A 25,404-nucleotide genomic window follows, 5' to 3' on the forward strand; every position below is an offset into this window, starting at 1 on the left:
CCTTCGGCTTTTCTCTATTATTATGTATTATATATGTGGAAGCTGTTACCGTGCTGGGGACCTCTGGTTCTCACCCATGCGGATTTTGTGGTTTTCAGATGCAGGACGCGAGGCTTCTCGTTGAGGCATGCTGGAGACTTCTGGATTAGCGAAGATCCTTTGTTCTCAGGACTCTGTTTTGGGTTATATATCTTGTTTAGATACTTTTATCTCCATTAAATAATACAAACTGTGACGACTCCTTCTAGAGGGGATTTTTGGAGAATAGGTTTTCTGTATTTGTGTCCCTTTGGGTTTCCTTTGGGGTTTTCTTATTTTATCATATGTATATATTGCTATGCTCGGACCGGTTATCTTCGCAACTGGGTTTTGAGTCTTGATATTCCCGTTTTTGACACTCTTTATATATATGATCTTGCGCTAGCTTATCCTTTGCTCGTTACGTTATCATTCGGAGTGTTGCGTTTTCGAGTTACGGTTTTTGTTTACCCCTTTTTCTTCAAAGGCTCCTAGTTATAATCAATCATTCATAATACTATACGTACTAAATTTTTGTTTTAGAGGTCGTAATACCTTGCCATCTCTGAATTATGACTTAAGCATAAGACTCTGTATGGTAGGGTGTTACATGTATGATTATCTTCCAAATATAACCCTATTTTTAGTTCAGTCTGACACATTTTGTTCTATTCCATAGCATCACAAAATACTCACACCAAGTTAAATACATCCCAATCAAACAAAATAGAGAACCTAATAAGCTACCTTTAAATTATATTGAGTATACAACCATACATCAAAAACTTTATAGTTCCTATCCTATATATGTGCCGTTACAGTAACTCTCTTTCCCCTTATTAGCTTATCTTATCAAAAAATTTGGTATGAAATCTTCCAATCTACTCTATCCCTTTAATTTCAATAAAAGTTAGGGGGGAAAAGAAAAAAGCACCAATGCTTTATGCTTCCCTTTATTCGTGCATAACTAAGTAACTAACCATAACTTTTATCTCACAAAAAAGCTTCAATGGCAGAGAAGAAGAACTTGCTTGTACTTGACACCGTGACCAGGAGACTCGCCTCCATAGTCAACCGCCTTGGTGCCTCTTCTCAATCTGATCACCCTTCTCTTCATCCCCACAACCAACTCCAACTTGGCCTCTGACTCTTCAACTTCCCGGAATGATAGCTACGAACGTGTTCACGGTGATGTTCCCTCCCACGACGTCGTTTGGAGGGTCATCGCTTCCGATGCTGACTCCGACAAGGAGTTCACTGACATCATCTACGAGAAGGCTGTTGGGGAAGGCATAGCCAAGGTTTGGGTTTCAGCTTTCAACTTTTTCAAGTTCATTTTTATTTTGGATTTTTGTGATTGGGTGAGTGGTTGCAGATTAGTATTAATAGGCCTGAGAGAAGGAATGCCTTTCGACCCAATACAGTTAAGGAACTTATTTGTGCTTTCAATGATGCCAGGCATGATAGTTCTATTGGGGTTGTCATTCTTATTGGCAAGGTATGCCTCCTCCCTACTCCAGTGTTTTTCAGAAATTCTGTAAATTGATGCGTTGACCTCAAAAGTTAAGGTTAATTGAGATGGATTCAGGCCAAATGGTTGGGGTTGATGCCCCTTTTGACTAGAGTTTAATTTTGATATACTATTATCCAATCAAATCTACTCTTAGAGTCGGATGATCATTCAAGTGATTGGTGTTAAAATGAGTTTAATTGAATGTCAGTGTATTGCATCGAATTAAATCCTTCCTTGATTATTTTAAACATGATGCTTCCAGTGAAAAGGACATTTGGCCATGTTGTTGTCACTTTGACATGAATGGAATATTCACATTTTATGTGCAAACTAGTGTGAACTTGATTGATGTTGATTTGCCTATTTATTTTGTAGGGGACCAAGGCATTTTGTAGTGGTGGTGACCAAGCTTTGAGGACAGCAGATGGTTATTCTGATAATGAAGATATTGGTAGCCTTAATGTGTTGGACTTGCAGGTTTATTGATTGTTGGCATTTTTTTATGAGGCAATTATTAGTGTTATTATGCCAATATATAAGATTAGTATGATTCTTGATCCCTAGTGTTGTTGAATCTTACGAAGAGATTGTATTTCCTGAACCGTCTGAGGGTTTTCTGGCGTGTGTGCAGAATCATCATGCTGTTGTTGTGCCTAGGCTTCCTGCTGGTTTGAATTTGCTTAGCCCAGGTGAGTTCTTTCAAATGTTCTTTTTCATTCCGCACTCTGTGAAGAACCCTTTAATTATTTTATTTTTGTTCTGATCTCTGTTTGCTTTTGTTATTCTCTCTGTTTTTCTATGTTTTGATTCTTTGGCATAGATTGATTTACTCCAATTCCAATTCGGATTTTAATTCTATTTCAGTCAGGAGATGTCAAGATTAACTTTCAATGTGGAGCTTGATACTGCTAATGCAACTTAGTTATTTATTAATATTTTAGATTATTCTATCTTTAAGTGCTAAGTGTAATTTGTGACATTCATGTAACATTGGGATGGTCATCTTATTTTTTTGGGTATCTTTTTATTAAGACAATGAGATATTGGCCAATGATGTTGAAAAATAACATCCAATTTTATAGGTATCATGTAATGAATATTATGTTTATTTATGTGATTTTTGGCTCTCTTTTTTCAATTTACAGTGTTTGATGGAGTAAACTTAGAAAACAAATCTAAAGTATTCATTTTGCAATAGAAAAATCTAAAAAAAATTCTATTTTATCTTACTGAGGGATTTACAGACGGATTTTCTGTCTGTAATCAGAACGAGGGATGATTTTCCGAAGTTCAAATTACAGACAGAAAATCTGTCGAAAAATCCGTCTGTAATTACAGACAGAAAATCCGTCAGAAAATCCGTCTGTAATTATAGACGGAAAATCCGTCTGTAATTACAGACGGAAAATCCGTCGGAAAGTTCGTCGCCTTTGGGAAATGGATAGAAAATTTACAGAGGAAAAATCTGTCGGTAACTGCTAAAAATCTGTCTGTAATTTTCCGATGGAAAAAAATCCGTCGGTGAATAATTTCCGATGGGGCTTTTACAGAGGGACGAAATCCGTCGTTAACCAAAAATTCGTCTGTAATAAAGACTAAATCCATCTGTAAATCTGTCTGTATTAATCCATTTTCTAGTTGTGAGTGTAAATAGAAAATTTTACTATCAATATTCACTAATATTATTATCTCAATACAATAGAGATGATTCATATATTCACTAATTATATATTGTAGTATATAGAGAGAGCGCTAGATATTTGTTATTATTATGTGTATATTGCTTCTTATTACATTCCTATTTATATTTGTGTAAGATTAACCTTTTTAAATTTTGGAAAGGATAGCACTGTCTATCGTTAAAGATTTGTACTGTCCAAATATCTTTAATTGGATGAAACGTTGGTGGTCATCCATATTGTAACACTCTCTCTTGGATGACCATTGTGAATATGGCTCATTAAAATCTTACTAAAAAAAACCTAATGGAATAAAACTTTAGTGAAGGAAAAAGAGTACAATATCTTTTGTGATGAGATTGCCTCATTAAAAACCTTGTCAAGAAAAACCCAATGGAAGAAAAACTTGACTAAGGAAAAAAGAGTACAGCCTCTCCCTCTTATCACCATTATTTAATATCTCGAAATCGACACATCCCAATCTGATGTACCAATCTTTCAAAGAAGGATTTTGGAAGTGACTTTGTAAATAAATATGCCAGATTATCACTTGAGTGGATCTGTTGGACATCAATTGTTCCTTAATTTTGAAGGTCATGAGTGAAGAAGAATTTGGGAGAAATATACTTTGTTCTATCACCTTTGATGTATCCACCTTTAAGTTGCACAATGCATGCTGTATTATCTTCAAACAGGACAGTTAGAGCTATCTTATGGTCAATCAGTTCACATGATGACAGAATATATTGAATTAAACTCCTGATCCAAAAACACTAGCTGTATCACCACATGTGAATAGGTATCCTATTTGAGATCTCTTCTTTTATGTGGATAAGATAAGTATCCAGTATTTGCATAGCCAACTAACTGTGACTTGGATTCATATGGATAGAACAATCACATATCAATTGTTCCATGAAGATATTGAAAGATTTGTTTGATTCCATTCCAATGTCTTTTGATTGGAGAGGAACTATACCTTGCTAATAAATTCATAGCAAATGATATATTAGGTCGTATATTGTTAGCAAGATACATTAGTGCCCCAATGACACTGAGATATGGTACTTTAGGACCAAGGATATCTTCTTTTTTTTCTTTAGGACGAAATTGATCCTTTTCCACATCCAAAGATCTTACGATTATTGGGGTACTTAATGGATGTGACTTATCCATATAAAATCTCTTCAAGATCTTTTTTGTGTATATTGTTTGATGAATAAAGATCCCATTTTGTGTATACCCGATTGTAGGTTAAGACAAAATTTAGTTTTTCCAAGATCTTTCATCTCAAACTCTTCTTTTAGAGCTTTTATAATTGTTGGAATCTCTTCAGGGGTTCCAATGATATTTAAATCATCAACGTACACAGCAATTATAATGAATCTAGATGCATATTTCTTTATGAGAACACATGGACATATATCATCATTCTTGAATCCATTTTTGGCCAGATACTCAGTAAGACGATTATACCACATTCGTTCATATTGCTTTAGACTATATAAAGATCTTTTTAATTTGACTGAGTATAACCCCTGCGAATATTCATTGGATGATTTAGATATCTTTAGTCCTTCAAGAACTTTCATATAGATATCACGATCTAATGATCCGTATAAGTAGGCTGTTACCACATCCATTAAATGCATATGTAGTGTATGATATGCGGATAAACTAACCAAATAACGCAATATTATTCTATCCACTACAAGAGAATATGTTTTTTCATAATCTATACCGGGCCTTTGTGAAAAATCTTGTGCCAGAAGTTGAGCTTTGTAGCGCATAACTTCATTTGTCTCATTTCGTTTTCTCACAAATACTCATTTGTATCCAACAAGTTTTACATCTTCTGGTGTAAGGACTACAGGTCCAAAGACTTCACGTTTTGCAAGTGAGTCTAACTCAGCCTTCATAGCTTCTTCCCATTTTGGTTAATTTTTCTTTGTCGACATTCTTCGACTGTTCTTGGCTTAACATCCTCACTTTCATGCATGATATTTAATGTCACATTATAAGCAAATATTTTATTGACAATTTTTTTATTTCGATCCCATTTTTCTCCTGTAAAGACATAATTTATTGATATCTCATCATTTTCACAATTTTCAGTATTTTCAGGTACCTAAACATCTTCTAGCGTCAAAACTATATCAGAGTTTTGAATAACTGCAGGTATCTTTACTATGTCTTTATCTTTTTCAAAAGGAATAGTATATACCTCTTTTCTTTTTCAAGAATTATTGTCTTTGGAACCGACAGGCCTACCACGCTTCTGACGTGAATTTGTTTCTGTGGCTGTTTGTTCAACTGGGACATCAATTCGAATTGGAGCATTTTTAGCTGGTATATAGGATTTAGTTATCCTTTTCGTATCAGAAAATGCATCAGGTAATTCATTTGCTATTTTTTGCAAATGTATAATCTTTTGAACTTCTAGTTCACATTGCCCTGATCGAGGATCTAAATGCATCAAGGATGATGCATTCCAATTAAGTTCCTTTCCAAGAAGCTTATTCTCTCCCTCTAATGTTGGAAATTTTGATTCATCAAAATGACAATCTACAAATCGAGCTTTAAAGACATCTCCTATTTGTATCTCAAGATACCTCACTATAGAGGGAGAATCATATCCAACATATATCCCCAGAATATATATTTCACACCTGAATATTCTTAAATGGAAAATATTTGGCTGCAAGCCAAAAGCTAATTGCATATGAGAGAACTGATGGTAACTTGTTGGCCTCAAACGAATGAGTGTTGCGACATGTAAAATAGCTTACCCCAAGCTGAGGTTGGGAGATTTGTTCTCATAAGTAAGGGTCTAGCAATTAATTGGAGGCGTTTAATAAGTGATTCTGCTAACTCATTTTGTGTGTGAACATGAGCTATTGGATGTTCAACACTTATTCCATTAGTCATACAATAAGCATCAAAGGCTTGGATTTTCTGGAAGCTATACTTTTAATCGAATAATTTGAGCAAGTAACCTCGCAAACGGCAAGTTGCGAGAAGACAACAAGCACACATGTGACCATTTCGAAAATGCGTTTATTAGGATCATAAAATATCTAAAAGATCCACATGGTGGATGAATAGGTCCACATATACCGTCTTGAATCCTTTCTAGGAATTCAGGGACTCAAATCCAATCTTTACTGGTGATGGCCTTAAAATTAGCTTTCCTTGAGAACATGCAGCACAACAAAATTCACTAGATTTAAGAATCTTCTGGTTCTTTAGTGATTTTTCATTGGAGTTTTCAATTATTCTCCGCATCATGGTTGTTCTTGGATGACCCAATCGATCATGCCAAATTATAAATTCATTTGGGCTGGTAAACTTCAGGTTTACAATGGTATGTGATTCAATTGCACTAATTTTATTATAATAAAAGTGAGGGTAACTTTTCTAATACAACCTTTTTAGTTGAATCATGACTTGTGATATATAAGTACTCATGATTTTCCTTATTCATTGTTTCAATATGATATCCATTTCGGCGAATATCTTTAAAACTCAACAAGTTTCTTAGAGACTTGGTAGACAATAGTGCATTGTTTATTATGAATTTTGTTCCTCCGAAAACAAAATTATAGCTCTTCCGGAGCCTTCTATCACATTGTCTGAGTCAATAATAGTATTAACATATTCTTCTTTTGGCACAAGATGAGTAAAACATATATTACTTTTGAGAATAATGTGCAAACTTACACTATCCGCAAAGCATACATCTTCATTATATATCCTTGTCATTTTCTTCAAAGACAAATAATAATAATAATAAAATGAGTAGCATACATGCATAGTCAAATTGAATTCCTGTTTAGAATTATTTTTCTAAGAAACACTGTACATAAAAATAGTGTCATATACTAAAATTTTATTATTATCACTATTATTATTTTAAAACTTGACACATTTAATGATTTTGAAATTCTTAAACATAAATATTAGGGTAAAAAACCCAAATGCACCAAGGGAAAATTTTTTTTACCCAAATCCGCCAAATGAAAATCTGAGACATCAATCCACCAAAGCACAATTTTATATAATTCGAATCAATAAAATTCGAATTATGATTACACATAATTCGAATTGATACACTTCGAATTACTCCCAGGCACTATTCGAACGTAATTTGAATCAACAAGCATCGAATTATGCATGCATGGTTCGAATTATATTAATTCGAATTACTTAGATCACGTGGCTTAGGGGAGTTCGAATCGAATTGATTCGAATTACTCTCATTTGGTAATTCAAAGTAATTCGAAATGACTTAATTCGAATTACGTATGTATAGTACGAATGGACTTGATTCGAATTACTGTGAGACATAGCTCTATATATACGTTAAACCATATAAACTGAAAGAAGCATTAACATATACATACGAGAATAGCTTACTTACATCCCGAGCCTGTAACAAGTCGATCCTCAGTCGAGCCATCTGCACCCGAGGTCCCTTCTCGCTAATCCCAGGAATGTAACTTGACCACCTACGTAGGAAATTAAACACGGCACTGCATTAGTGAATAATTCTAAAAAGCATAAAATTGTATGAGTAATTGATAATAAATCAAATAAAGATAAATAGTACAATACGATAGTTGTACCTCGAGGCAAGGGGCCAGCTAAACGCATCATACCCAGCAGGCCTAAAACCAGGAAAACGCCAAAAGATCCAAGACTGAAGTAATTATAATGGTCCAGCTAACTTCACTACATGTCTGTTGGCCACTCGGCACATGCACCGGTACAACCATGCTAGTGCCGCCGACCCCCAGCTATAGCCACCCATCTCCTCAAGCCTAGCCACAAACGGTAACCATCTGATATGAATACGATTGCCGGACTTGTCGGCAAACAGCTGAGTTCCCAACAACATCATGATATAGGCACGGGCATAGCGCCTGACCGTCTCCTCATCTGCCCCCTCGGGGCACTCTGCGAAGTTCTCCTGGAACCATGTACAGTTCACTGCGAACTTTTGTATTTGGTTCGCGGGAGGTAACACACCAAGCAACTCATGGAACCACTGCCAAGCTGGCCTGCCACCCTCTATGTATACGTGGAAGTCTGTCAGGCAACCACTGACATAATGTCCGTCCACTGGCAATCCCAACTGGTACGCGACGTCCTGAAGTGTGATGGTGCACTCGCCGAAGGGCATGTGAAACGTGTGCGTCTCCGGACGCCACCGCTCCACGAATGCACTGACAAGGGGCTCGTCCAATCGGAACCATCTGTCGTTCAGTCTCGCAAGATGGTATAGTCCTGCCATTTGCAAGTACGGAACGTACCTCTCATCAAGTCGCATCCCCTGCTGCCGCCGCATGCTCGATATGCAACGTCGGGGCTGCGCATTACATGAACCGCATAATTAGAACGACTCACAATACCACTAACGGATACAATTCACGACGTCACCAAGTAACCAAAAAAAAAAATGCAACTACAGATATATCAGTCTACAACGAGAATTGCAAAAAAAACCCGCAAACATAGATCACATCTAAATTCCCCATGCAAAAGTAAATTCTACTAAACCACTAGCAAAACCGCAAGCAAAACCGCACACTCAAACCGAATCCAAAATATTAGAAAAATAAACCACATGCAAATCCACTTAATAAAACTACGGGCAAAACCACTCATTAAACCACGGGCAAATCCACTTACAAAAACCACGGGCAAAACCACTTACATAAACCGCATGCACTACAACTAACCAAAACCACTGACATAAACCGCCAATAAAACCGCATTTAAAACCGCTATCATAAACCACATTAAATACCGATTTACAATACCACTAACATATAAAAATATAATAAACCACCATCATAAACCACTAACCTCGTCATTGATCACCCCGGCTATATGAGCGACTCCATCCAGTTGATACAGCCTTCCCGGATCGTCCCCCATCGCCTAAGTATGCTGCTATAGACTTTCTCGGGCTGGTTTTTGGTCGCTTTCTCTGGGATTTTGTGGGGTATGAGATTGGAAAATTGATTCGAATGAACTAGGTTCGAACTTCTTTTATAGGGCATTCACTTGTAATTCGAATCAATACGTTTCGAATTACAACTAGTTGCAATCTGAGAGTAATTCGAATCAATTCGATTCGAACTCCCCTAAGCCATGTGATCTAAGTAATTCGAATTAATATATTTCGAACCATGCATGCATAATTCGATGCTAGTTGATTCGAATTACATTTGAATAGTGCTTGGGAGTAATTCGAATTGTATCAATTCGAATTATGTGTAATCCTAATTCGAATTTTATTGATTCGAATTATATAAAATTGTGCTTTGGTGGATTGATGTCTCAGATTTTCATTTGGTAGATTTGGGTAAAAATGGGATCCCCTTTGCACATTTGGGTTTTTTAACCTAAATATTATTTATATACATCATACTTGAAATTTAAATACATTGAAAATAAAACTTAACAAGAATTTTTTTACATTATTTATTTATAAGAGTACTTTAACAAACTCACATATTAAACTTTTTCATCATTGATCAAATGGCCAATATTTCCTTTAGGATCCTCAAAGAAATCAGATTCTTCATCATGAGTGGTATGATTTTTAGATACTTACATATTTTTTTTATTTAGCGACGCCATAAATTATTAAACAACTAAACCATAAATTAAACTAAATAAACATACTAAAAATGAAATTTAACTTATTACTAATATAAACAAAAGGGAAATTGGAGAGAATTTACCATGGTGGGGTGTCTTCCACCTAGCACTTTTAGTTAAAGTCCTTAAGTTGGACATTTGGTGAGCTCCTTGTCATGGTGGCTTGTGCTTGAACTCATCTTGAAACTTCCACCAACGCTTGGACTTCCAATAAGCTCCAATATTTTCAAGTAAATTCACCAAGCTTTGATGAAGTTCTTCACAAGCTTTGAGCTCCCAAAGTTGATCCTCTTGTATGGCGGGATCCCAAATCTTGTTTCTACACCCATCTTTAAGTTGATCATTGGTGCGGAAATTCTATAACCACAAACTAACCGACAAGTGTACTGTGTCGTACCAAGTAATACCTCAGGTGAGTGAGGGTCGATCCCACGAGGATTGAAGGATCAAGAAACAATGATTGAGTGATTGGCTTAGTTAGACAAACAAAAAATAGTGTTTGAGAGTTCAAAAAGCATTAAATTAAAGACAGGCGAATAATTAAGTTGGGAATAAAATATGGAGAGGGCAGTTAAGGCTTCAGAGTTATCTATTTTCTGGATTGACTTTTCTTACTAACTATTTTAATCATGCAAGATTTAATTCATGGCAAACTATATGTGACTAGACCCTAGTTCCTTAGACCTTCCTAGTCTCCTCAAAAATCATCAACCGCCAATTCCTTGGTCACTTAATTCCAATTAGAGAGTGAAGTTCAATTCTAGTTTATATGCCACAGAAACTCTAATTACCCAAATATAAAAGGATTATATGTCACGTATCCCGTTAAATCCAGATAATTAAAATTTAGGAGAATTTTTTTCAAGCTGTTGTTCAAGTAAAGAGCTTTTCCAAGTTATACAAGAACTCAATTAGAACATGGGTCATACTTCCGTTCCACCCAAATTCATAAAATAACGAACGAAAACAATTCTTGAAATAGAAATCAATACATGAATTAAAATAGAAAAATAATAGAATCAATCCATACAATAGACAGAGCTCCTAACCTTAACAGTGGAGGTTTAGTTGCTCATGGCAAAGAGAGAAAAATAAGAATTCTGATAAAATGTATTTTGGTAGAGGTCGAATGGAATCCCCCCCAGAAGGGAAGTTTCTTTTCCCTTTTTATATCTAATCCTAATTAATTTAAAATCTATTTTCTAAAACTAAAATAATATCTTTTCCTATTTTACAATAAAAATAAAGTTTTAAATCAGAATTAATTAAAGCAATCAGCATGTCTTCAATTGATGGATGGGGACCACTTGCTTCGTAGGGTCCACGCCTAACTTGGAGTGGGCATAACCATTCTTGTGTGAATCTCCCTTGAATCTCTGCTATCCCCTGGCTCTAGTATGTGTTTTTGGGCTGAAAACTGGGTCGAAACTCGGCCTGAAATCGCCCCCAGCGTTTTCTGTGTTTTCTGCACGAGACACATGTCACGCGTATGTGTTAGTCACGTGTACGCATTGATGATCTTCTTCGTGTGTCATGCGTACGCGTCAGGTAGGCGCACGTGTCGCTGTGCGACTTTGCTTTTCATGCGTACGCGTCAGGTACGCGCACATGTCGCCGTGGAAAGCTCCAAATCACGCGCACGCATTGCTCCTCGCTGTCATCTCCTTTGATTCATGTGTTGATTCCATTTGTGCAAGCTTCCTCTCCATTCTCTTAAGCCATTCCTGACTTATATAGCCTTCTTCTCTTTTTCTGCGGAAGCTCCATCAAATCCAACCAAATGCTACCTAAAATAAATAGAATTGCACAAGACTCAAAGTAGCTTCCATAGTGGCTAAAAGATAATTAATTCTTAATTAAACTCAACAAATTAAATTCAAATTCACTAGGAAAAGATAGGAAAGATGCTCATGCATCAATCATCATTGTTCCAACCGGGTGGCAAGCAATCCGAATTCTCTATGAAGTACCAAACTCTTCTCTTAGATCCAATCAATTGATCACTAGTCCGACCCTTGCATCTAGCTCTTGAAGTCTCAACCTTGATGAGTCTTGATTTGCAACTCCAACCACTAAACATCCTTCTCTTACGTTTCATTCCACAAAGCTTCCTAAGTTGGCCATCCGTTTCAAGAATACCATACTCAAGTGGGACAGTAAAGCTAATAGAGATAAGTTTTACTCACTCAAATAAAGGAGTAGATGGAAACCTAGGTAGAGAAGTCTCCAACGATCTTGACAAAGCATATTCAACTCCCGTCCAACCTCGCCGATGAACTTCCACCTTTTGAAAAGATTCTTCACTTTCAAGCTCTTCCTCACCAAGTTTACCCAACTTTTCTCCGTCACTCAAATCATAAATATGAGGTTGAGAGGAATCTACCTCAACATTGCTTTCAATGTCATCGGGAGAAGGCTCTTCTAACTCAAGGGGTTCGCTTGTGGGTGCAAATTCATAACTAGGATGGCTTGCCTCTTGATCTCAAAGTCGACATCTATATCTTCATAGGACAAATTTGGAGCTTGACCAACATTTTTATTATTTTGATTTGCATCTATATATCTTCCATAGCATTGTTACTCGATCTATCATTTTCTTGATCGTCTTCCAAATTTAATTGATCTACATTTGTATATGTTTCACAAATCAATATCAAGAATAATTCTTAATAGTAACTAACAATTAAAATGTTCAAGCAATTGAAAAACATACCGAGATCATCTAAAATTGGTTGAATGGACATATTTGCCAAATCATTTCATAGAGCATTAACCTCTTCAGGAGTTAAAAACGCAATAGCCAATCCAAGTGGTCATCAAATGCATCGAGACAAATTGAATCATAACTTTACTTTTTCATTTGGTTCCTATGTTATTAATTTATCTAGCTAGTTACTAAACTAATGATTAAAATTTAATGAACGATACTTTTTAAAAGTGCTGTACATATCAAGGTAGGTAAATAATTAAGAAAATACCTTTACTATAGTCTCAAGCTATAATGAATGAAAACAAGATCATTAAGCTTTTGATGTTCTAATCAATTCCTCTTCTTTGTGTGGATGTGTTAAAAAATACTCTAATTTCGCTCACAACTCAAAAAAGTATAAGTTTAACTTAAAACACGAATGACTAATTTTTGCAAATTTAGTGATCCAGTCCCATAAGATTCCTACCATCGATATTAAAATCAAAAGAGGCAATGCATTGCAATCAGAATTTTCAAATATATAAAGAAAGATAAAACTTAATAAAAGATTTACCTGGCATCGTTATGTTTCGTTTACGTATTGTAAATTGTCTTCCAAAATCTTCTTCAATATTCTTATATATTTCTCATTGACGTCTAGTAGGCCCGAAATCGTTTGCTTATGTTTTTCAAATTTATCAACATTGAATCGAAGAAAAGAATTTAACCAATATCTAGCAGTATGGAGATTTTTGCGAAGTTGTGAATCCCAACGAGCATCCAAAATCTTCAAGTAAAGCTCCACAATCATCTTTGAAACCTCTTCACCATCTCTTGTCTAGCCTTATAGATAGCTTAATAAAAAAATCCATTGTAGTTTTATCTTCACTATCCATAATACGTAGCACATACATGAACAAGTGGCTCAGTAAACTTGACAATATGAATGCATTGACTCCAAAATTTAGAGGCTAAGACTTGATTCACAAACCTTTTAGCTTTAACTTCTTTGGAGTAAGTTGAGATTGTCCATTCTTTAGAAGTTATCATAGTTTTCAATGCATCTTTTTGAGCCAGAATACTCTGCAAAGCTATAAAATTGATAGCAAATTGAGTTAGAGTTGTACGAAATATTTCTCGCCCATCTGTAAACTTTATCATCAAATACAATGGATGACAATGACTATACATATATTTCGTAATTTTGAAGCATGTGAAACAACCTCACTTACTTCCTTTAACTTTCCAATATCTTGCAACATCAAATTAATACAATGCACAACACAAGGAGACTAATACAACTTAAGAAACTCATTTTCTAACATTTTGTAGCATTATCTGTCACTATATGAATAACATTTTTAGGATCGATAAATAAGGCAACATCCTTAAAAAGCTTAAATAATAAATCAGCAATCTTTGAGGCATAAGAAGCATCAACTGATTTTAGGAAAATAGTTCCTTTACGACAATAAACCAAGAAGTTAATTAAACTGCATCTACAATGATCAGTCCATTCATCTATCGGCCATAATAATAAATTGACAAGGAAGTAAATTAATTATTATGAAAACCATTGCAAGGTATAAGAACTAGAAATTCCATCCTAGTTATCCTTATCAGGTGTGATGAGAATTGTTTATTGCTCCCACTTAGTTAACCCTTACTAAATAAAGGAAAGTCAAATGGACTAATTAATTTGATTCCTCAAGTCCTAGTCAACTCCTGTGGAAAGACTAGCTTTAGAGGGATCCAAATCAATCAGTAAATTCCTATTTTCAATCAACAGCTGAGTTTGATAACTCAAGTGTCACCAATTACTCAACCAAAGCAAAGGGAAAAAAATCTAAATTATTTAAATCATAAATAGAAGAAAGCAATCATAAATATGAAATACCTCAAATTGCATTTAAACATAAATTTAAATCTAACATGAAGAGTTCATAAGCCAATTTGGCAACATAAGTAATTAACAAGTAAAAGCATTAGAGTAAATAAAAGTAGGAGAGAAACATAAATTAAAGAAACATTGAACCTGGATTGAAGAAATAACCATACTCTAAGAGAAATCCTAATTCTAAAAGCTAAGAGAGAGGAGAGAACCTCTCTCTCTCTAAAACTACATCTCAAATCTAAAATTGTGAATTTGAAATTTGTATGAATTCTGTCTTGATTCCCCCATTCTCTAGCTTCTATTCTGTGTTTCTGGGCTTGGATTTGGGCCGAAAAAGGGTCTAAAAATCGCTGGGGGCGACTTCTGCCATTTTCTGCACGTGGCGTACGTCACGCGTGCGCGTCATTTGGAGATTTTTCTTGTCACGCGTACGCGTCAGTCACGCGTACGCGTCAGTCACGCGTACGCGTCAGTCACGCGTACGCGTCGCTTGCGTTTTGCGCTAGGCACGCATCTGCGTCGTCCATGCGTGCGCGTCGCTACCATTTTCCTTAAAACTCCATTTTGTGCGTTCCTTCCATTTTTGCATGTTTCCTTTCTGTCCTCTAAGCCATTCCTGCCCTATGAAGCCTGAAATTACTTAACACACAGATCACGGCATCGAATGGTAATAAAGGATAATTAAAATAAATATTTTTAAAGTATATGAAACATGTTTTCACATATATCATAGAATAAGGGAGGAATTATAAAACCATGCAAATCTTATGAATAAGTGGGTGAAGAATTGATAAAAACACTTAATTGAGCACAAGATGAATCATAAAATAGGGGTTTATCAACCTCCCCACACTTAAATATTAGCATGTCCTCATGCTAAATCCAAGAGAAAAGAGTGAAGGTAGAATGGTGGAATCTTATGCAATGCAGTCTATTCTAAATGCAAGCTACCTAAATGAATCATGCAATTCTAATTACTATCCACTTATATATATAAAGCTTACATGTGGTTAAATTGATTCATATTTTCAAGGAATCATATATGTACAACTAAGGCCAAACCATATTAAAACACATTCACAATTGAGTTGAGTTAAAAGATTTTACAAACTTGCAAGACAATTAATAATTAAACATGGATATATGAAAATGAGCTATTGAACCCTCACTGGATTTGTGTTTACTCTCTAATCACTCAGTGTTTGGGGTTAATCACTCTATTCTTTTCTAGTCATGCTTTCTAAAACTTTGTTATTCATCTAACCAATCAAAAAATATTTAATGTATACATGCAAACATCATGAGGTCTTTTCAAGGTTGTAATGGGGCTAAGGTAAAGGTGAGGGCAAATATAAGGCTAAGTGAGCTAGAAATTGAATTCTTGATTAGTCTAAGATCTCACCTAACATATACATACTCTATACAATTTTAAAATTTGCCTAGCTACCCAATTTTCTCACTTTTGTATCACATACTCATGTACCAATTTTATTTTTGATTTTATCCCATGTGCATTGATTTTTCTATTAAACTTAATAATGGGGTAATTTTGTCCCCTTATTTATTTATTTAATTAAAAGGGATATTTTTTTTAAATCATAAACACAATATTTCAATGCACATGGTATTTTAATTATTTTGGTTTCACATGAGCATGGTCCCAAATTTCAAATGATTTATAGAGTTAATACCTTCCTATCAACCCAAGTTCCCACAGTTTTCCCACACTTAGTTGATACATAATCTCTATCTTAAGCTAACTAAAGATTCAATTTGGGATTTTTAATTTATTTTTCTGCTTAAGGCTAGTGATGTGGTTATAGAACAGAAGGGGGTTAAAAAGGTAGGCTTATTTGGGATAAGTGAGTAAAAATAAGTAATGGCCTCAATCACATGCAAGTATGTAAATACATTCTATATTGGACATATAGACTGAAACAAAGTAAAGATTGCAAGCATAGAAAAGAAGGGCAAAACACACAGGAATGAAAATTATGGTTAAATGTAACCATGCAATTAAGCTCAAAAACTCATGGGTTGTGTGTTCTTTGGCTCAAAAACCATATATCAGTTATGTATATCATGTAAGTAGAAATCAAGAGTTTCTATTCAACTCAATGTGAATCTTTGAATGGCTCTTATAAAAATAAGTATTTTCCTTGAAAAATGTTGTCAATTTACCAATATATATATGGTGGGTGGATTGTTGTGATTCTGAAAAACTAAAATTTCTAGTTTACTCTTTTATTTTCAATTAAACCAAATTATTATATGCTAAAAGGGTAAACTAAACTAATTAATCCATATTTTCTATATCACAACTAATAAGCTAAAAGTGAAAATTAAACTAAATGTCTAAGATATATACACAACCCAAAGTGCAAAATGTAGAAATAAAGTAGAAATAAACAGAAATACAGCAAAAGAAAATGCACAAGTACTGAAAGACAAATAAGATAAAATAAAATAAAATACAGAAAATAAACAAAATAGGATAAAAAGAGACTGAAAGTAGTTCACCAAAAATAAAGTTCACCGGAAATGGCGACCTCTCCACACTTAAATAATAGCATCGTCCTCGATGCTCAATCAAGATGGGTGTGAAGAAGTGTCATCTCCGGAAGGGTGTGCTGTAGGTGTCTCTGTGGTGGCCTGAGGGTCTGCCTGCTGTAGCAGAGGCTCTGTCTGTAGAGGGACATGTGGATTGGCTGGCTGTATCTGCTGAGGCTCCTCATGGTGTGGCGCAGCCTGCTCGGGTCCTGCCTGCTCAGCCTCGGCTTGTGCCTGCTCCTCCTGGTCATCCGCCTCCTCCTCAGATGGCTCTGATGGTGTGTCAGGTTCGGAGGGGATGTCATGGTGGCCCGATCAGATCATCAACTTTAAATGCTCATAGCGTCGCTTGCTGCGATACTCAGTCCTCTCATATCACCGCTGGTTGCGGCGCTCCATCTGATCCAACCGGTCAAATAAGTGGTGCACGAGGTGGTAGATGGGCTCTGAAGCAGGTGGAGGTGCTGTGGTGGTGGCTGGTGCAGCAGGTACTGAAGGGGCAGCAGAAGATGTGGCTGCCTCAGCGGAGGCAGTAAAAAAAGAAAGTCTGTAGCCCAAACCCTGAAACTTCCTGCTGTGTGGGATAATCTTCTTGCAGTCGGCGGCAGGTGGCTTCTCATCCGCAAGCTCCCAGGGCACCTCAGCTCAGCGGCCCATCTGAGTAATCAAATATGGAAGGGGCAGAGTGCCTCGGACATGGACCCTAGACATATAGTACCGGATAAATTTGGGAAGGTACAGGTCCTTGCCCTCCATCACGCACCAAATAAGGGTAATCATGGCGGCTGGCACCTCAGTCTCATGAGTGCTCGGCATCACGTATTTACTCAGAATTTGCTGCCATAGCCGAGCCTCATCATTCAAATAGATAATCTTTATTCCCTTTGGGGCCACTGTTGACTTGCCCATGACCCATGGGACAGTAGGATCAAGAGCTATAGTACGCTTTACGGTGTCCCAGTCAAATCTCATAAATCTCATATCCTCCTCAGCCTGCTGATAACCATCTGGCTGATCTGATTTAGGCTGGAGGTTGAGGATATCTTCAATTGCTTCCTCAGTAACCAGAATCTGCTTCCCTCTGAGCTGCACTGTATCCAGGGTTGTTTTGAAGTAGTTGCAGTAGAATTCCCTGACTCAAGATGCATTGACCTCAGTTAAGTTCCTCTCTAGGAAGAACCATTCTCTTTGTTTTATTTGTTTTGTGGTGTATTGTTGTAGTTCTTCTGGAATTTTGAGGGTCTTTTCCAGGTATAGGTTCCTTGAAGTTGCAAAGACCGGATACTTCAGTTCACAGTATCTGTTGGCAAACTTGACTGGGTCTGTGGCGGGCAGTAGCTGATAAGCCTTTTCCTGTGGGGTAAAATTCTTTTCCCGCCAGGAATCATCATGGAGGATATCCAAAATAGTGGTAGAGGATTTGTCTCTTTTCCTTTTTCCAGTGGTTGCTTTGGTTTTCCCTTTGCCTTTTGGGTCTGACATCCTGAAAAGTAGAGGTTTCAGGATATTGTTTATTAAACCAAAGCAAGAAAACAAGTAAGCAAATAGTATTTGAGCAATATAAGCATAGAGGGGCAAAAGAGGAATAAAAGAGCAATATAAGCATGAAGTGAGTTAAATATATGTAAAATTTTGGACTGTATGCAAGTTAAAAGTCAGAGAATAAAAATCACAATCCAAAATCTATGATATGCGGAATTATTGTTAATCAGGAACAACAGTAATCATGCCTTGAAATGGTTTGAAAGTAGTTAGTTGAAAACTAAAAGAGAAGTTAGAATGTTAGTGTAGTTAAGAGTTAAAAAGTGAAGTTAAAGTAAGTGGCATGGTGTTGTGGTTCTTAATTAACAAAAATTGCACAAACTTGAATAACAAATAACTCACATTCAAGTAGATATTGTAGATTATTGATGATAAATCATATAAATAAAATAATTGCAAAATGAAATTGAAATCATCAATAATGTTATTCAACTAAGAAGGGAACCAGAAAGAGTAAGAATGCTAGCCCATCCTTCCATGAATTGGCTTGGTTGAAACTAATTAGTGCAGAATTCAAAAGTACCAAAACCAATTCATGTATGGGGGTTGGGTGAAACAATTTGCGGAAAAAAAAAATCGGACAGCATTCCGGCTAAAAATTGGACGTTTCCGGGTAATAAACAACAGCAGAAATTTACATATGACATTAAAGTAGTGCATAAATTAACAAATAGCAAGTCACATGAATTCAAAATAAACGAACTCAAGCTGCAGTAAGAAATGCAATTTAGGTTGAATAACGTGAACACATCATTAAACAGTAAAGAACAGCATATGAGCAGTATCACCAGCACAACAATGTCAGAATTGCGAAACAGATAAAACAAGCAGCAAGAATGGCGTAATTATCAGACCTAAATCCACTAACTACATCCTAGCTACCTAACCACCTAAAATCCACTATGAACAGGCATCTCTAACTATCCTAATTTGAACATAATTTGAAAAATGTGCAACTAACTAATTAACTAGGAAAGGAATCGGTGTGCGGTAGAACCTGGTGGGCGCAGTAACAGATATTGGATGCAGAGAGATGGTTGTGGTGTGGTGGCGCTGGTGGCAGCACGGCGGCGATGGAAGGCGGCACGGCGGCGCTGGCAGCGCGGTGGTGGTTCGGGTGGCGCAGGGAATGAAAGAGGGAGGGGAAGAGAAGAAGACGGAGGGCGATGAGGGGGTGGTTTGGTGACGGTTAGGGCGCACCGGGGCTGGTTCGGTGGTGGCATTGGGGAGTGGTGGCGGCTGCTACTTCGGGTTGGTCGTGGTTGGGGGTGGAGGATGGTTGAAAGGGAAGAAGAAGAAGAGGGGGGAAAAGAGGAGGTGAGGGCGGTGCGGCGAGGGCAGTGGCACTGGATGACGGCGGCGGTGGTGGTTGTTTGGTTGCATAGGGGAAGAGGAGAGGGTTGTGAGGGAGGGAGGGGGGAAGTGACGCGAAGGGGGCTAGGGTTCCGCGTCGGGGGTGGGGGGAGGGAAGTGTATTCAAGTCCACGCGGACGCGTGTTTCGCGCGAACGCGTGGTTGTGGCGGAGACACAACGACGCGACCGCGTCGTTGACGCGAACGCGTAAGTGAGGGATAATGAAAGTGACACGTACGCATGAAGCACGTGTTCGCGTTGCCCAGAATTGTGCTAAACGCACAATTCCAGCGTCGTTTAGGCGCAACTCTCTGTTTCAATTAAGGGGCTAAAATTTCCACACGTCGCCCACACTTACGCGTGGTGTGTGTGAAGTGAAAGTGATGCATTCGCGTCATCGACGCGTACGCGTGGCCCAATTGTGCCTAACGCATACCAGCCGCACGATTCTAGCCCAACTTTCTGGGTGTTGGATTGTGACGTCGATTTGGAGTCGACGCCCACGTGTGGCTCATGCGCACACGTGGGTTGATTTTTTTATGCAGTATGCAAGATGCAGATGTCATGAATGATTCTAGGGAATTTGAAATAAAATAAAATGAAACTAAAAACGAACAAAATGAAATAAAATTAAAATTGAAAAAGGAACGATCATACCGTAGTGGGTTGTCTCCCACCTAGCACTTTTAGTTAAAGTCCTTACGTTGGACGTTTGATGAGCTCATTGTCATGGTGGCTTGTGTTTGAACTCATCCAGAAATCTCCACCAACGTTTGCAATTCCAATATCATTCGGGGTCCCAAACTAGGCACGTAAAGCCTTCGAGCAAGTCAAAGCAGGTTTTCAGGCTCCACAGGTGTTGATTATCAGAATGAATCCCAGGGTCCCAAACCTTGTTTTTGTACCCGTCTTTGTATTGATCTTCATTTTTTCAACTGGACGGTACACAACCTGAATTTCCACTCAGATACCCAAACTTCTTCCGAAATTCATTCAATCGAGCTCTATACCAATCCTTGCACTTCCATTTGGAGCGTGGAACCATATTGAACTTTGGATTCCAACTTCTATTACTAACCATCTCCCGCTTACTCTTAAAGCCACAAAGAGCTCTAAGCTGGCCATCGGTTTCAAGTAAACCATATTCAAGTGGAAAGGTAAAGATAAAGGCTAAGGATTTTACCCATTTGAAGTTTGTATTGGGTGGTAGTGGCCTTGGGAGAGGTGTTTCCAGTGGCCTTTCAAGCTTCACTTCCTTGTACTCCTCTGTGAATTCTTCCAATTCCTGATAAACCTCTTCAATTGCAACCTCGTCTTGATCAAAGTCTTCAATTTCTTTCTCATCACTCAAGTCATAAGTTGGAGGTTGAGAAAAGTCCACCTCCACATCATCCTCGTATTAACTTGGGGAAGATTCTTCTACCTCAAAGAGTTCAATTGTGACTGCGAGGTCATCATTAGGAGAACTTGATTCATGATCATCATTACCGAGGAAAATTGCTTCTTGATCTGTTCCGTCCAGTTTTTCAGAAGATACATGCCTTGGGGGTTGTGCACTATCCTCCTTAGCATCAACTGCAAATTTCTGGATGGAATTCTCCACAACTCTTGATTCCCATAGAGGTTCAGCGTCTCCTAAGTCTTCAACCAATTCTTCTTCTTCGATAATTGCAGCTTTCTTCACTTGTTCCAGTACAAAGTCATGTTCCGTGTTGTCCACCAGAGCTTCTAGTGTCTCCCTTATACTGGGGGCTAATCAGTTTATCGCGTGCTCCAATTGATGAAGGGTTGCATGAAATTGGTTCACTGTGTCCTTGAGACGGTCTTGTGATTCTTGGTTCGACGGACATGGATATGGTGCATATGGAAGCAGTGGTTCTTGGGAGTAATTGGATTGGAGTTGGGGTGGATAAGGGTTAGGGGCATATGGAGGTGAATGGTTGTAGTTGGCTTGTGAGTATGGTGGTTCAAAGCTATGTTGAGGAGGTGGTTTATAGACATATGATGGGGCTTGTTGGTAACCACAAGGGGTCCACCATATCTATCATCTTGGTACGCACCTCGGAATGGCTCTTGACCATAGTAATTTGGTGGAGGTGGTTTGTCACGAAGGGGTCCACCATAACTATTGTCTGGGTATGCATCGTGGAATGGTTGTTGTCCATGGTATCTTGGAAAGTGTTGTTGCCGAAAGGGTTGATCAGATCCTCGTGGCTCCTTCCGTCTTTGATTGTTTTGACCTTGATGCATGTTCCTGTTATGGCTTCCATTCCATTCAACAACATTAGAACAAAACTCAAAGTGACGGGGGTGAAAACTGATAGTAGCTAATAAAAATAAAAATTAAAAACAAAAATAAAATCAAATAAACAAGCAAAAGAAAATATTTATAATAACCAATAATAAGGCACAAAATTACAATTCCCCGGCAACGGTGCCATTTTGACGAACTGACTTTTGTGTGGTCTAGAAATTCGCGAATAAAAGCTCGTTGTAAGTATAGTTTCTAAACCAACAGAGAATCCTTTTGTACAAAAGTTTTGGTTGTCACAAGTAACAAAACCCAATAAAATTTATAGCCAAAGTATTTAAACCTCGGGTCATCTCTCAAAGAATTGCAGGGAAGTGTGATTTATTATTGGTTATGGAAAAATGTATATTTTTGGGTTTTTAAAATAAGGAACAGGAAAATAAATTGACAAGAAAGTAAATTAATTATTATGAAAACCATTGCAAGGTATAAGAACTGGAAATTCCATCCTAGTTATCCTTATCAGGTGTGATGAGAATTGTTTATTGCTCCCCCTTAGTTAACCCTTACTAAATAAAGAAAAGTCAAGTTGACTAATTAATTTGATTTCTCAAGTCCTAGTCAACTCCTGTGGAAAGACGCGACTAGCTTTAGAGGGATCCAAATCAATCAGCAAATTCCTATTTTCAATCAACAGCTGAGTTTGATAACTCAAGTGTCACCAATTACTCAACCAAAGCAAAGGGGAAAAAATCTAAATTATTTAAATCATAAATAGAAGAAAGCAATCATAAATATGAAATACCTCAAATTGCATTTAAACATAAATTTAAATCTAACATGAAGAGTTCATAAGCCAATTTGGCAACATAAGTAATTAACAAGTAAAAGCATTAGAGTAAATAAAAGTAGGAGAGAAACATAAATTAAAGAAACATTGAACCTGGATTGAAGAAATAACCATACTCTAAGAGAAATCCTAATTCTAAAAGCTAAGAGAGAGGAGAGAACCTCTCTCTCTCTAAAACTACATCTCAAATCTAAAATTGTGAATTTGAAAGTTGTATGAATTCTGTCTTGATTCCCCCATTCTCTAGCTTCTATTCTGTGTTTCTGGGCTTGGATTTGGGCCGAAAAAGGGTCCAGAAATTGCTGGGGGCAACTTCTGTAATTTTCTGCACGTGGCGTCCGTCATGCGTGCGCGTGGGTCACGCGAACGCGTCGCTTGCGTTTTGCGCTAGGCACGCGTCCGCGTCGTTCATGCATGCGCGTCGCTGCCATTTTCCTGAAAATTCCATTTTGTGCGTTCCTTCCATTTTTGCATGTTTCCTTTCTATCCTTTAAGCCATTCCTGCCCTATGAAACCTGAAATTACTTAACACACAGATCACGTCATCGAATGGTAATAAAGGATAATTAAAATAAATATTTTTAAAGCATAGGAAACATGTTTTCACCTATATCATAGAATAAGGAAGGAATTATAAAACTATGCAAATCTTATGAATAAGTGGGTGAAGAATTGATAAAAATACTTAATTGAGAACAAGATGAATCATAAAATAGGGGTTTATCACTAACCATTGGACAGTCCCTCTGTACGCGTATCCCTTAACTCAATAATATCTATGAAAAAAATTCCAAGCTCATCTATGGGGGAGACAAACTCCAAGCTTGAGTTCATATATATATATATATATATATATATATATATGCTATATGCATGCCCATGGGAGAATCCGGAAAGTTAAAGTGCCCAGTCACATCTTACATACAGAGGGTTAACAATTTGGCTCAGTTTTGCAAGTATCATATACTTTTAATTCATTATCGTCATCAATTCCTTCTTTTCTAAATAATTCACTTCAAACGAAGCTTCCAATTTTTATAAAAATTTTGGCAGCATCCCCTTTAAAACTTGGACTCTGCCACCCTTCTCGGGTCCCATCAGAACATTCCTCAAACTCTTCTCAATCATTTTCAAATAAAAAATTATTTTCAATAATCAAATCGTTTCCAAATATCGAATCCTTTTCAAAATTTGTTTTAAACCAAATTCTGATATCAAATCAGGTTTACTATCAAACCAAATTTTAATATTAAATCTCTTTCGAACTAAACCAATTCCAATGTTAAATCTTTTCTAAAATCAACTCATTTTCAATAACAAAACATTTCCAAATCTCAAGAAAACTAATTCGGCAACTGCTAATTTAACCAAATCAATAAATCAAAATATTCAACCTTTTCAAACAGTCAATAATTTTACCAGACAAACAATTACAATCATCCAGAGCAACTCAATTCAGTCCACAAGACGCACCAAATCACAAAAAATATATTTTTCATATAATTATCGACTTGTAATAACTCTTGAAAGTAAAATAAGTTTAAAAAAAGTACCCCTACCTCAAATAATCGAAACCTATAAACCAAATGCGTCAAGAAACCCTTTTCCCTCGGCCCGTAATCAGCGACAACCGTAACCACAGTCCCAAACCATTTTTGCAGCAGCCACAATAACTCTGAAAGTGACATGCAATAACCGGAAATCGACCCTACATTACCAAAATCTCAGAATCTCTAACCAAACATAACAGAATATTGATTTTCAAGGGTTCTGGAATGAAGACGCTTACTGTAACTGAGGAACAACTGAACCAGATAACAGCATTTCCAACGGTGACTCTGGCAATGAAGACGCGACTCAACTCACCATCAACAGCGGCGGCAGAGGAATGACGGCGTCAGTGATGCTCTCTGGTATCCAGGAATGTGGCAGTGCAGCCTCCAGCAGCTCGGCGGCAGTGCAGGTCTCCTTCTCTGTGCGACTTGCTCCTCCCCCCTCACGTGTCTTCTCCAGGAAGTGATGGTGGACGGTAACGGGCTCAGAGACGGTGGCACAGCGTGGCTCGCGTCTTCCTCTCTCCTTGGCGCATCTCTCTTTCATGACAGCACAGCTGGCAGTGATGAGGATGAACGGTGGTGACGTAGTTTGATGAGTTCGGCGGCGACGCGAGACAGGGCAAAGCGTGGTGGCGGCAAGGCAGCAGCAATGCAGCGACGGCTCTTCCGTATAAGCAGCTCCCACTCTCGGATCTCTTTCTCCTTTCCACTTTTTGTTCTTGTCCTTGTATCTCCCTCTCTTCTCTTTCTTTTTCCCTTCCCATTTCTCTCTTTCCCTCTTCTTTCTCTCTTTTCTTTCTTCCTTTCATTCTGCCGTGTGAGTGAGTGAGGGAAGGTGA

At 37.4% G+C, this 25,404-nt stretch overlaps 2 protein-coding genes across 2 annotated transcripts; one reads left to right on the top strand and one right to left on the bottom strand.

Moving 5' to 3' along the window:
• The first annotated feature begins 1,027 nt into the window (after positions 1-1,027).
• On the top strand, positions 1,028-2,058 carry LOC112746950 (1,4-dihydroxy-2-naphthoyl-CoA synthase, peroxisomal-like). Its single transcript, XM_029293404.2, has 4 exons — positions 1,028-1,131; positions 1,175-1,319; positions 1,394-1,516; positions 1,907-2,058. The coding sequence occupies exons 1-4, from the start codon at positions 1,028-1,030 to the stop codon at positions 2,015-2,017; spliced, it is 483 nt and encodes a 160-aa protein (XP_029149237.1). The 3' UTR covers positions 2,018-2,058.
• Positions 2,059-7,918: 5,860 nt separating this feature from the next.
• On the bottom strand, positions 7,919-9,150 carry LOC112748118 (protein MAIN-LIKE 1-like). Its single transcript, XM_025796328.1, has 3 exons — positions 9,079-9,150; positions 8,138-8,578; positions 7,919-8,089 (listed from the first exon to the last, which is right to left on the bottom strand). The coding sequence occupies exons 1-3, from the start codon at positions 9,148-9,150 to the stop codon at positions 7,919-7,921; spliced, it is 684 nt and encodes a 227-aa protein (XP_025652113.1).
• Between the last annotated feature and the right edge of the window lie 16,254 nt (positions 9,151-25,404).

This window comes from Arachis hypogaea, chromosome 15 (genome assembly GCF_003086295.3).
Source record: "Arachis hypogaea cultivar Tifrunner chromosome 15, arahy.Tifrunner.gnm2.J5K5, whole genome shotgun sequence".
In the NCBI taxonomy this organism is placed as follows: Eukaryota; Viridiplantae; Streptophyta; class Magnoliopsida; order Fabales; family Fabaceae; genus Arachis; species Arachis hypogaea.

What these genes read in the sequence shown, in the direction of transcription:
- LOC112746950 (XM_029293404.2), top strand. Translation starts at nt 1,028, where the DNA reads ATGGCAGAGAAGAAGAACTTGCTTGTACTTGACACCGTGACCAGGAGA. An exon ending in CAATCTGATCACCCTTCTCT is followed by an intron (nt 1,132 to 1,174) that starts TCATCCCCACAA and finishes TGACTCTTCAAC; the next exon opens with TTCCCGGAATGATAGCTACG. An exon ending in TTGGGGAAGGCATAGCCAAG is followed by an intron (nt 1,320 to 1,393) that starts GTTTGGGTTTCA and finishes GAGTGGTTGCAG; the next exon opens with ATTAGTATTAATAGGCCTGA.
- LOC112748118 (XM_025796328.1), bottom strand. Translation starts at nt 9,150, where the DNA reads ATGGGGGACGATCCGGGAAGGCTGTATCAACTGGATGGAGTCGCTCAT. An exon ending in CCGGGGTGATCAATGACGAG is followed by an intron (nt 8,579 to 9,078) that starts GTTAGTGGTTTA and finishes TGTAATGCGCAG; the next exon opens with CCCCGACGTTGCATATCGAG. An exon ending in AGGGGGCAGATGAGGAGACG is followed by an intron (nt 8,090 to 8,137) that starts GTCAGGCGCTAT and finishes TTGGGAACTCAG; the next exon opens with CTGTTTGCCGACAAGTCCGG.